This window comes from Pogonomyrmex barbatus, unplaced genomic scaffold (assembly GCF_055798465.1).
Source record: "Pogonomyrmex barbatus isolate J1 unplaced genomic scaffold, ASM5579846v1 scaffold12, whole genome shotgun sequence".
NCBI classification, from domain to species: domain Eukaryota; kingdom Metazoa; phylum Arthropoda; class Insecta; order Hymenoptera; family Formicidae; genus Pogonomyrmex; species Pogonomyrmex barbatus.
In genome coordinates this window covers 7843963-7857670 of record NW_028297108.1, presented here as the reverse complement: position 1 = coordinate 7857670, position 13708 = coordinate 7843963, and the positions used below count along the sequence as shown (strand labels likewise).

The 13708-nt window shown below is 28.9% G+C and overlaps 1 protein-coding gene across 22 annotated transcripts in view; it reads right to left on the bottom strand.

Annotated features, from left to right (window-relative positions):
- The window catches only part of Liprin-alpha (PTPRF interacting protein alpha), a 28256-nt gene that overhangs the window by 9541 nt on the left and 5007 nt on the right, over positions 1-13708 (bottom strand). For 19 of the 22 annotated variants that reach the window (XM_089071823.1, XM_089071822.1, XM_089071829.1 and 16 more), the window contains exons 3-7: positions 3309-3410; positions 2946-3110; positions 2722-2796; positions 2323-2418; positions 1312-1521 (exon numbers count right to left, since the gene is read on the bottom strand). In XM_089071823.1, coding sequence (XP_088927949.1) covers positions 1312-1521; positions 2323-2418; positions 2722-2796; positions 2946-3110; positions 3309-3410 — 648 coding nt within the window. Of the gene's footprint in view, positions 1-1311; positions 1538-2322; positions 2419-2721; positions 2797-2945; positions 3111-3308; positions 3411-3776; positions 4202-13708 lie in introns of those variants that run through there. The other 3 variants (XM_089071835.1, XM_089071845.1, XM_089071846.1) reach the window with 3 other exon arrangements.

Here is a 13708-nt window from a genome sequence, read left to right as displayed (position 1 = left end):
AGACTATTAAAATGATTTTATAATTTTAGGAAAAGAAAATTTAATTTGATAATAGAATTGTAATTTAAATCTAACAATTACAAGGCTACATAATGTATAAAAATTTAGAAAATTATAATAAATAATAGTTTTCTTCAACATTTTCATTGAAGAAAAATCGCGATTCCAAATTTAAAATCATAAAATTTGTCATTAAATAACCTAGCTTTTAAGATACTTTGAAATGTCATAAATTTGTAATGATATATTAAAAATTTAAAATAAACACATTTTTACAACAATATTCTTAATGAGACAAACAATAATAATCTACATTATATTAAAAAATTGTCATGCAGTCTATCAAGGTAAATATAGTGATGTATTTAAATGATGTTATTTAAATGTTTTCGTTAAATTGTTTAATAAAACAAAAAATTTCTTTCGAAATATCTGAACGATAAAAAGATTAAAAGTACTCAAATAATTGAAATATACTTACAGTAATTATTAAAGTAACATCATAAAATATTAAATGTACATTTCTTTTGGATTCAAATAATATATTCAATATTGTGCTTAAAAAAAAGTGATCGATTCATCATGCAAAATTCATAATAATATCGCTCTCTTGCACGCTCGCGCGCACACAATACACACAATAAATCACTAAAAACATTGCCATTTATCAATATTGTATCTTATATTCTCAATATATTGTATCTTATATTCTAAATACATACATTTTATAAAAGCACATTGCATTTTCTTTACTAATTGATTTATCTTATTGTTTTTTTCTTTTTTGCATTAAAAAGTAAGATAATCAAAAAATAAATATCTTATGATAACTATTCATTTCATGTTCTTCATATTATAAGATATGCAGAATAACCAAAAAAATCAAATTATATTAAAAAAGTTATATTGTAATGTTTCTATTAAAAAGATATCATAATGTTAATATGTTCCAAAGATATGATATAAAACATTTTCATTATCGTATTTGTTCATTTAAATAACGCAACTTTGTCTTATATATTTTCCTTTAAACTCAATGAAATAATAAAAAATTAATTTGGATAGTAATTTCTAATAACTCCCTGCCTCTTCTCGCCCCTCCCTCCTTTTGTGTATTTGATGCGCGTGTGTATGTGCGAAAGAAACAGAAATTAAAAATTAGATTTGTGTATTGCCAGAATAAAATTATAAAAATTGTGATTTTTATATATATATATATTCACAGATATACATATAGAGATAAAAAGCTACCTGAAGTTTCTGTGTTAACAGTTGGACTTTTTTTATCCGTCCTGCTGTACTGATTCATACCTGCTTATCAAGAGTAGCTTGCAAATCTATTACTCGCACTGCTGAATCCTGCTCGATTGGATCAAGACTCCCATTGCTCAGTCTATTGCCGACTTCAGTGGACTTCTCTGTACCTGGCTTTTGTACCAATTGTTGTTGTTGCTGCTGTTGTGATTGATGTTGCTGGTACTGCTGCTGCTGTGGCTGGCTTGCTGCCTGCTCAGTCTCATTCTGCCCGATCACAACACTACATTCAGAATGCCTCGCTCGCATTGTCTCTCCTGCATCGCCGCGCAATTCCCAAAAACTACGTCTATACTACACAACTACGCGACTGTACGACCATCATGCACGGTAGATACATTCTCATGGATGCAGCGAATCGATGAATAAAAAATGAAAAGTGATTCTTGTCGCAATAATTTATATTCAAAACAACAATGCACCTGTGTTTAAGTGCTATACTCTTAATAAGTATATTTATTGTAAATTTTCATGAGAATTTTATCCAAAATCCTTTATGTGATCATACGTAAAATTATGCAATATGGAAAATGGAAACATGGAAAATATTTTAATGAAATGATAAAATGATACAATTATAAAATTATGACGTCAGTGATAATTTAGTGACGAAAAATTGCATCAGCATTTGAATACATATGGCAGTAAAAATATAATTGTACACCAATTGTATACCAACCAATATCGCGGATTCGATTCACGGCTCTCACTCACAAACTAGAAGCTTACAAGTATAGGCTTCGATAATATAAAAAAATTAAAGTTCCAAGTAAAACGTCAACAAGTGAAGAAAAGAGGATATATATATATATATATATATATATATATATATATATGCTAAACATGAGCATGCAAAGTGAAAAAAAATTCCACAAATGCATTTTACGACTCTCAGACAAATCTTAAACACTTCCAGTTATCCCTGACTGATGCGAGATATGAAAAGCGCATGTATTTGTGAATGTTTATGCACACATGGTCTGATCATATCAATATGATTTTTGATACCTTATTCTGTTGTTGACCTTCATCCGCCTGCCCGTTTTCTTTTGGTCTATCCTCTAAAGCTTTCGGTGGATGCCCGCTTATTTTATATTGCTGGAGCTGTAATCATATTTTATTAAATGATGATAAAAATCATAATTTTTAAGAGTCTTAACATAATGCTTCATGAGAAACAAAAACTTCTTATAAACTTTTATAGATATTTAATGTGGAGCAAAATTTTCATCCTTTTATTTCAAAAATAAATACAATAAGAAATAAATTTATAAAAATTTTGATTTCCTCAGGCGGAAAAAGATTCCTTGAAAATTTTTAATTATTCAGATAATAAATATTCTTTGCTAAAGAAACATTTTTAATTATCTATTTTCATATTTCAACCAAAAATAACACAAAACTCACTTCATCTTTGGTATGGGCTAGTTCCTCCTCAAGACTCGTATTTCTTTCAAGCGCCACACGCAAACGTTCACGTACCTAAAATTTCATTAGCAACATTCAATCTCTAATTGCGAATATATGTATAAATAATAGAAAGATACGGAGATATTACATTAATTTAACATGTGTTTAAGGAAGAGGATACATTTAAAAATGATCAAGATTTAATAAAATAAATATTATACCTTTTCGTCCAAAGCTTTGTGATGCTCGAAAAGGCTTTTCAGAGCTTTGAGCACTTCTACTTCAGATGATACACCAGATTGCGCGGCAGCTTGACGTTTCACTACTGTCATTCTGAGCGATCGTTCGTGTCGTGACACTAAACACTCTAGGTGTTCCAGTAGGAGCTGTAAGTATCATACACATATATAATACAAATTATATTACATTAATCATAAGTTAAGCCAATTAATCTTTCATTATTAACTTGTTATCCGCAAATTCTTTTATTAACTATTAAATCTTTTTGTTATTCTTATGCTTCAAAGAAATCTAAAAAAATCTTGTCAGATCGTAAAGAAATATTAGAAAAATTCAATACGTACACGTGTGTTGTTTCGTTCCGCCTTTAATTCGGATATTTCCTCTTCTCTTTCCAAGATGCTCTCCCGCGCAGCTGCCAGTTCTTTTGTTAGTTGTGAAAATTCCTGTAACAAAATAGTGGACATTAATAGAAAAAAATTATTTTGTATAAAAAGGTTAAGAATACGCGCTTATTAAAAAAAAAACTATTTTATAAAAAAAAAAAAGTGTATGATGCAGCTAAAAAATCTTAAAATTTTGTTTTCTAATTATAACAATAATTTTTATTTTCTTTTCTATTCACTAGTTTCATACGTCTTTCTTAATGTAATCATTTCAAAGGAAACATACAATATAAAAAATTATAAAAGATTATTTCCTTTGATATCTCTGCCAAGAGAAAGTTATCCCAAAATTAGCTAAAAAATCTCTAGGATTTAGAAGAAAGACATATCTTGCATATAAAAATTAAAATATTTCAAAAAAATCACCTGCAACAATACACGATGAATCATACAAACGCATTCCTTCGAATTGCTGGATAATATTAATTGGCAATCAAAGTCTGTGTTGCTACACGAGATATTACGAGGCTGCAGCTCAAAGGAATTCTGACTGATATTCTTAAGCAACGACAATGAGGCAACAAGCCGAGTACTTTCGTTTAAATTAAAGTCAGTTTCTTCATACATGTCGTTTTCGTCCGACATTAGGTGTTCGTTAGAGATCGATCAATCAATTTTATTATAACATTATATTCAAATATTTGGTATTTTAATTCGTTTTAAGACAGCTTAAAATATTGACTCTCAATTTCAGCTAAACGTAATACTTAAATAATTTTTCTTAAATAATTCTATATAGTTTGTCTCATTCAAATAATTTTATTTCTCCCACCTTTCGTTTACATGTTTGTCACGCAACCACTAATATATTATTCAAAAATACCTATTCAGAAATATTCGTAGTACATCTGCACATTTCGAATCTCTCTTTGAATATTCTTATCTGCTATAAATTAAAAAAATGTTAGCATAAATATATATATATATATATATATATATATATATATATATACATGCACAGAATGTTTAATAAAATATAATACAACTAATAAAGAAATAATTTTCTATACAAAAATGTAAAAATGTAAAATAAAATATTTTTAATATAAAATTTTATTCAGAAAAAAACTAATTGTGAAAATTATACATGTTTATGATTTTTTAACTAGTAAGTCAAAAATTATGAGCGAATGATATTATTAATAATACTAAAATGTATATTGTTAATAATATCAAAATATCTAAAAATAATAGTAATCCAAACCCTATGCGCGCATCTCAAGTAGGAGAATCAATATTACGTAAAAATGTTGCCAGCATTTTTAACAATCATCGATAACTGAAGATTCGATAGAAGAATGATCGACAGAAGATTTTATAAAAAGATTTTACAAATTATTCTTGCAACTTTGTGAAATCGCGCAATCGTTTTATTTTTTAAACGATGACGCACTTCGAACAGCTAATTGAATTGCCGTAAATAAACCTGATGTATATCAAATGTATATCGAGGGTAATAAAATGATAAATATTTCATCCATCTCTGAACGAAACGAGAATGATACATTTGATTGTTGTCAGAACGCTGAAGAACGCGTGTCCAAATAAAATAATGTCCGTTTACTAGATAAAATTTAGAAACAATTGATATCAATTATTTTATTTCTTCTCACAAGGAATGGTATAAAAAATTTTAGAAGCTCTATGCACCTGTGTTGTTACAATTTTCTTATAACACGTAAAAAAATTTCAATAGAAATTACAAATTAATTTAAATATTTCAAATTTCATACAACACATAATCATTAAGCTTTTTTTCTTATGATAAGATTTGCTCAATAAATCAAGTAATGTTTTAAGTATATGCATTATATATAATTTAAAAATATAATTTAAAAAAAATAATTTAAAAAAAATCTATATAAAAACAAATCTAAATGTTTCACGTATTCATTATGTATACACATTGATCACTAATTCCTTTTTCTTAGAAAAAGAAATAACAAAAGTATAGATTTCTCATGTATGTTTATACACTAATTTCTCACGAAAAAAAACCACAAATAAATATAAAATTTTCTTCGAGGGTGAAATACTGATTGCTTTAATGGGATCGAATAAATTAAATTTCTCCTATGGCACGTGATACGAGAATCGCAGTACTGAACTCGCGATGTATAAAATTATACTAGCCGCAGAAATGCGCCACTGATGACACGTTAAATAAGAAATGTGGGCTAACAGGGGAGGGGATTATCCTGGGAAGTTCATGCGCGCGACGATCTTGATTGTCTTTACCAATAACACCTTGCTGATCTGATATTCCTTGATTTCATCTTTCACAATACGCGATATCACTTTGTGAAATAATATAAAATAATGTCAATATACAATACCAAATGACGTATATTTTGCAGACATTAAAACAGATTAAGACCCTTTTCTAGAAAAAAAGTCTAAAAAAATCAAATCTAAAAAGAAACTTAATTCCTTAAAGTAATATTAAAAATTACCGATCAATTTATTGGAGTTATCAAGTCACTTTCCACAAGATGACAAGATAACAAAAAAATTTATATATCGTCTATTTAAAATATTTCGACATTATATATTTTATTCATTCCACATCTACAAGTATGTTGTGATTTTGTTTTAAGCACTTATGAAACATTCGCTCTTTACCGTGACATCCAAATCTGTTCAATTTAATATAATACTAAATACATAACATTACAATCGCATTTATCGCATTCAGACAAGAAATGAAAAATGGAATTTGCAAATTGTTAGATTTAGATTATGTAGAAAATCTGTGGGAAAATATATAGAATGTTTGAACCATCTATATCTTTTCTATGACTTAATCATTTTTCTCGCCATTTTTCCTTTATGAAAAATAATATATACTGATTCTCAAATTATAAATGCTCAATCGATTAAAAAATGAGAAAAATAATTTTCATAGTACATATTTTCTATTGATATATTAATCAATTATATATATATATATATATATATAAATTTATCTTTAAGATTTTTAATTTTCAATAAACTTTATTTTTAGCAAAATCTTTATTCAATACTCACTTGATGAAATATAGATTCATTATTGCAATGTATATCAACAAAAGGACGTACATCATCCGATTTTCGAAGATCAAATTAAAATTAAAGCCTGAACAAACATTGAAAACAATAATACTCTAAATACACATGCTAAGTACTGCATATACTAAATTGAACAAATTTGAATTCGATTATCGCTTACTAATAACGCAATTTATATATAAACGCATCGATATAACAAGCCACTTGCGAGTACTGTCGATTCGGGAAAAGAAATGGATGAGTTCATGATAAAATAGCAGCACCGACCTCAAAACGACCTGAGCGAACTTTTGGCACGATGTGCGATAAAAATATATCGCAATCTGACCTATAAAAGAATTAAAACATACGGCAAGGATCGTAAGCAAACTATAAAATCAAGTTTATCACTTACGATACATGAGAGAAAGAGAGAGAGAGAGAGAGAGAGAGAGAGAGAGAGAGAGATCCATATTTATTAAATAAAATAAAATTAATCAGAATTACAATGAATTTCGATTATAGAAAATTATACCGTGTATGTATCGAAAATTCGAAATAGATCTATGGAATGCAGATGATTATGTCTCTCGACGATAAACATTTTATCTCGATGTTATCTCATATATACCCACTCTATACCCACACTCATGTGCATACATTCACACGCATATTCATACACATATCTACGTACATGTACGTCACGATTGGCAAACCTAATTAACTGGAATTATTGGAATAATAAACCACAATATGCATTTCCTATATAAACCACGTGCGAATTATGCAGTGATCCTTACATGTATTAGACATTTTTGTTACCGTGTCTCTCCAAGTTCCTGAATTCAATTCTGAATTGATTGATTGCGAGTTGAGTTCTAAGATCAGGACACACGTAATACGATCCTCGATAAAACTCAAGACGCACGTGTATTAAATTTAATGATCCCGGCGCGGACAGGATCAGTAAGAATGTGTGTGTGTGTGTGTGTGTGTGTGTGTGTGTGTGTGTGTGTGTGTGTGTGTGTAAGAATCCAAGATATCTCTCGTGTTTCTTTTCTCTCGGTAGATGTATCTAATTACTTATGTAATTAGTTAGATATGCAAAGTGTGTGCAAAGCGACGAACAAAGCGGTGATATTATGAAAATATGTATACAATCGAATTCCTCTATAATAAATCTCTTTTTCTCTTCTTTTTCTTCTCTTCTAAAAATCTGTTCTTCTCGAAAGCAAATTCTCCTACTCTTTTTGTGATCTCTCTTGCGATTCATTTTCGTACGGATGACATTAGAATAAGAAAACGGATGTAAAAAATATTTTATTTTTATTCACCTTTTGATATTAATTTCCTGCCTTATACAGATGGAATATAAATATAAATTTGAGGCTAGAACAATAAGTCGATAATAAATTAACATTTAATTATATAATAAGTACAGATCAATTTTAACGATGGAAGTGCAAAGTTCAGAAAAGTAGTTTTAACTTGATTTAAGTTCAGGTTCATACAAATTACGAATCACTCATAATCTGTCGCTAAGTTTACGTTGCCATTACACCGTTGACGACATGCACAGGTTGTTTAATGGCATCCGGCTGAGAGAAAGTGTCTGCCCACATATCTCCTCGTCAATGATCATTTCGATGACGAGTTATGACATTTTACATCGCGTTCAAGCGCATAACAAACTACATAGCCACTCTAAATACCGTTATATATCATGTATTAATTAGATTATAGTATAATTAGATTATAGTAATATTCATTTATATTCATATAATCGATTAACGCATAGAAAGCTTTATTACTGCGAAGAGAACAGAAGCGACAGAATTTTGGATATATTTTAAATTTTGAAACGAGAAATTATAATTTCTTTTCTATATAAAAATAAATGCATTCTTTCTTCCTGAAAAAGAAAAATAATAGCAGTCATTAAAAACTTGAGGAAAAAATTCAGTTGGCATAACTCAACTATGCAACTCAACTATGCTGTATTTTACTGATACATCTTTTTGATATTATATAATTCTTCTTTCTTCGTCGACGATGGATGACGATGCGTCGATCAGAAAATAAATTTTACTTGCAAGATTACCTGCAAGCGCTGCAATATTTTCAAATGCTCACAAATGAGTTCCATCCATGTGTGAATAACGTGTAAATATATGCGCGTTACGGGCGATCATATCGTGATGAATACCGTGATAATGAGATTCTTCGAATTCCTTCTGCAAATGATTTCATCACAAGCCTTGGTTTCAATACGACTCGTCGTTGCAGCCGAAGTCAACTTGCGAGATATAAAGAGCGACTTCTGAGAGTCATAATAAGCTCCAGATGCATGCCCGACAGAACTTTGTGACTGCGTGCAAACATATTTCTTTTTATTTTCTTTTCATTTTCCTTTCGCCAAAAACGATTAGACGCATTCAATTCGAATTAATCGCATAAATATATTTTTTTAACAATTATAATCCGTTTCCATTTTCAATTACAATTTCTATAAAGTAACGTTGATCGTAATTAATTAAACTTCGTTTCGTCGTTTTTATATTCTACAGCTAATATTATTCAGAAAAAAATTTTTTAACAATTAAAGATTTTATTTCATTTTAATAAAAATACAAAATTTTATTAATTTTTATTTTCTCGCTATCGCTGTACAATAAAATATTACATTAAAGTAACAGTTATTTTGTACATAATATGTTTTATATATACGGACACACGTGTATTTAGCAAATTTCTTTGTGCTTTCTTCTTGTAAAAAATGATTTTCCATGCGTGGAAAAACCACTATACGGTAAATCGTCGTATAGTAGTGGTAGCTGGTAGTAGCGACTACCAGCCGTCGCCGTAACCGAGCCGCAACGTCGATCCGTCGTCACCGGTTCGTATACCTGGGTTTCGTATGCCGGGTCGTGTGGTACGCGAGTAAGTAGAGAACTACTGTTCCCCAAGCCACGAGTAGTGTGTAAGAGGCGAAGTTCATTCATGCGCCGGCGAGCGAGTGGGTGGGGTGGATATTGATCGGCGGAGCGCGTACGCCCGGTGCATTGCACTCGCTCTCTCGTGCGCTCGTCGCCCCACAAATTTCTCCTCTGTCACCAACAAATGATGGACAACGAAGCGTTTCCTTCGCTCCTCCGTGTCTCGCCACAATACTTTTCTTACCTCTCTGTTTAATAGTTCTTGGCGTTTAATAAAAATGCTCGCGTTTTCTTTATTTATTACTTTCTTATGGTCCGCGATCTATCAGAGGTTGTACACTAATTAATAACTCATCTTGTATAGCGACAGTCATCGACGGTTATCGAATTCTTCCGCATTGTCTCATTCTTGTAAAGAGAAAACTGACTTGATCGTGATAATCGTATAAATAATTAAGCGAGAGTTCTCTCATCTCAGTCAGATCTTGTCTGCCGATTATAATTCAATTCGCTGGGTCAATAGCTGCTAATAATCGTAAAATCATGTGTGCATAGAAAAAAAATAGAAGAAATTTCCTAACAGCATCATTTGGCTACATCGGCATTACTGACGATTTATGACGATTCACGTCAATAATCTTAATTGTACAATAATTTAAGATATACAATAATTTAAGATACGGATACATGTTTACGTATCGCGCACCAGCTGCGTTGCACATGCATTATCTTATATATACATATACATTACACAGTCGTATTATATACATGTACATTGCATACAAATGATCATGTTGCATGTATAAAATAAGAAAGCCATATTAATATTTTATATTGTATGTCTGTCACTATTGACTAACTGCTAACCACGCTAACAAAATAAATATTCTTACAAACTGTTTTATCGTATATACATACATTCTATTAATTTGTCAATGATAAATATATATTACTTATATGAAAAAAATGACACGTGATATGTATTGAGTATTGAGCTAATGTAGAAGTATAATTTTGAAAAAAAATATAAATACTTTCAAATAAATTATATTATAAATTTTTAATTTTTATAAAATAGGATGCCAAAGATTCACATGTTGCACTTATACTTAGTTAATTTTACCGAGTATATAGAATTGCGATTCTTAAATATGTTAAATATGTTTAAAAAGATTAACTGCAAACGGAACTAACTGCGAAAATTAAAATTCCTTATGAAATATATAAATTATTTTCAGAATATATATAAAATTTAAAATAGCTTATTTACAAACAAATGCGAAACATTACTTTTCATCTGTACCAAAGAAACCAATACAACTTAAAAAAACCAAAACCGATATTAAATTCTTCGAGTATCCGAAGATATTTAATTCTCGAAACGCAGCTTAGACGAGAAGCGTTTTTCTTCCGCGATTTCCGCGGAACGACAGAGTCAGAAAGAATATCCGGGGAATGCACGTGATTATTGATCGTGTCCGAGAGTACTGCTCGTGTACAAAAGCTTCCCGCGAAAAAAATACTTTTGGTCGTCACGAAAAATACCAAAAGATAAAAATTGAACTCGAAAGAAATCAAAAATCGAATCAAAAATCACTAACCTATTCGACCGACTACTTCTCGCACTCCAATTGCTTCGATACATTCGACCGCGTCGTCGTCCCCCACATATTGCATCACGATATCCACACCCAATCTCCATATATGTTGAACAGTATCGCCGATAAGTAAAGCACGTTACGTTTAATCGCAGTTTTTTCGATCAATTTACATACCTTTCTTTTAACAAAAATGTCAAAGAAAATTATCTAATCTTCTCGACCTTAAGAAAGAACTATTTAATATATTTTTTTTCGTCACGCAAAATTAAAATCCTAAAATAAAGTTAAATTTAAATGATGTTAAGGAGCGTACAGTTATATTTTATATTCTGTTTCAAGTATATTTTTCTTGTATATTTTTCTCAAATTTAATTTATTATTGTATCTCTTATTCTCAAATATAAATTGGCCAAAAATTTTTTAAATGTTTCTAGCGTATCTTATTTTGATTGTCTTCTTTAATATCAATATTAAAAACTATATACGTTTCTGCATATTAGTGAGTTTCATGAAGGATCATGAAGGAGCAAGACGAGTTTTCTTCTCTCCATTCCATCTTTCCTTCGTTTCTTTCATTCTCTAGTTTCTCTAGCTTCTAAAGTCTTCAACACTACTACGCTAAGTAGAAACATGCTAACTGTTCGCGAGTTTTTCAAACGCTTCGCCGTTTGACCAGAATGCAATATGTTTATAAAAATATTCTATTCTAATTGTATTATTATTTTATATTATTTGTTTATGTATTATATGTCTTTATTTATGTATTACATATTACATTTTTGTCGACATTTATAGAAAACTAATCAGTCTTATCATGCCAAATATTCATCTCTATAAAATTAATCTTATTTTTCTTTTTTTCTTTTAATTACTAAGGTTCTAGACGCTTTCCAAAGAGTTCTAAAGCTCTAAAGTTCTAAAGCTAGAGTGTTTTTAGAAAAAAATAATTTAATACAAAAATATAATCATAACTTAATACAAAAAAAGTGTTACAAAAAATCTAACTTTGTGACTAACCTCGTTATTTAATCACGTTAACACGTTTTAAAGTTTTCGATAAATTTTATATATAGTTCTACAATTATAAATTCTTTTTTTATGAATTCTCTGGCCAATATTAAACCCCCAAAAGTAACTTAGAAAATTTCAATCCAATAAATAAAAAATCAAAGAAACTTTTAAAACTTTATTTTAATGCTCGAGAATCTAGTGTATATATATATATATATATATACTTAATAAAAAGAAATTCAATAATTTTTTATAATCTTGGAAAAATGAGATTCTTCTTCTGAAAAATGAGAATTTCATAAAAATTAATTACTTTCATCTATGTCACAAATATATTTTTATTGGCTTAGTATAATTTTTGTAACAAAAACATTTATATTTTTTTTACTAGATATTTTTGCTAACTCTACAGATATACAAACGTTTATTAAATATATAAAATATGTATGTCGGTGCTCCTCGTCGGCTTAATCAATCAATTTATAAACGTATGCCCTAATTATTGTGGGAATTCAAGAAATTTCAATAATTAAATATATGACCAACATTCCCGACATAATATTAAATATTTCTTCTAAAAAATATTTCTTCTAAAAAAAAAAAAAAAAATATTAATTCGCGCATAATACTTATTAACATTAATTATTATCACTTAAAAACTAATGTAAATTGATTGTAATATAACATACAATTTTTATTTTTTTTCTTATTCGCTTCTACTTATTCATTAAGTTCATATGTAATGTTCAACAAATAAATTTCCATGAAATAAATATTAACATATTTATGATATAAATCATATTTCAATAGCGCAAATTTTAAAGTACTTAAAAATTTTTAACGAATATTCAGATTTATTCACATTAATAGAATTTTAGAATAATACTTTTAATACTTTTAATTTAAGAAAAAAATAGAAAGAGAAAAAATATAAAAGATGAATATAAAGATAAAAATTTTCTAATACTCTAAGATTATTCCATATAAAAAAGATCATCATCGCGACTTATAATTACATAATTTATTTTCAAATTATTTTAAATCCGCATTTAACAAAGAGCAATAATAGATTGTAAAGTAACACATGAACACTCATACGTCCATAAACTCGTTTATATTTAACTATTCTGACGTTAAGAAGAAACAAAAAGAGTCGAGTGATATGAGAATGAGGTGAATTTTGATATTCCTCGCATAACCGATTAAGATGACGTTACATATTTGCGAGATTCTGCAACTGCCATTTCCTCTGGATTATAAAACGCGCATAAAAAGCCGTATTTTGTCGTCACGCAAGGTATTTCCTAGATGGCAAGATAATTTGTATCATCAGATGAAAAAAAGACGCGATAAAAAATTATATACGTACGTCGTATACGTTCCGTTACGAATCTGCACGTGTAAACAGTCTAGATGACGTGAAAGTATATCGGTTTTTTCCGCAATTCATCAAAGATTATATATATATATATATATATATATATATATATATATATATATATATATATACATGTATATATATTTGTTGCTTTTGCTATTATAGTTAACTGCACATATTTTTGAATAATATTAATACTGAACTCGAGAAATCTTCCCAAAACTCTCGTAGGTTAAAAAATTTCAATAAAATTTCAATAAAATAGAATAGAAATTGCGAAAGAGTGCATATCATCATATCATATAGATATCAATGAGTGCATATCATCATATCATATAGATATCA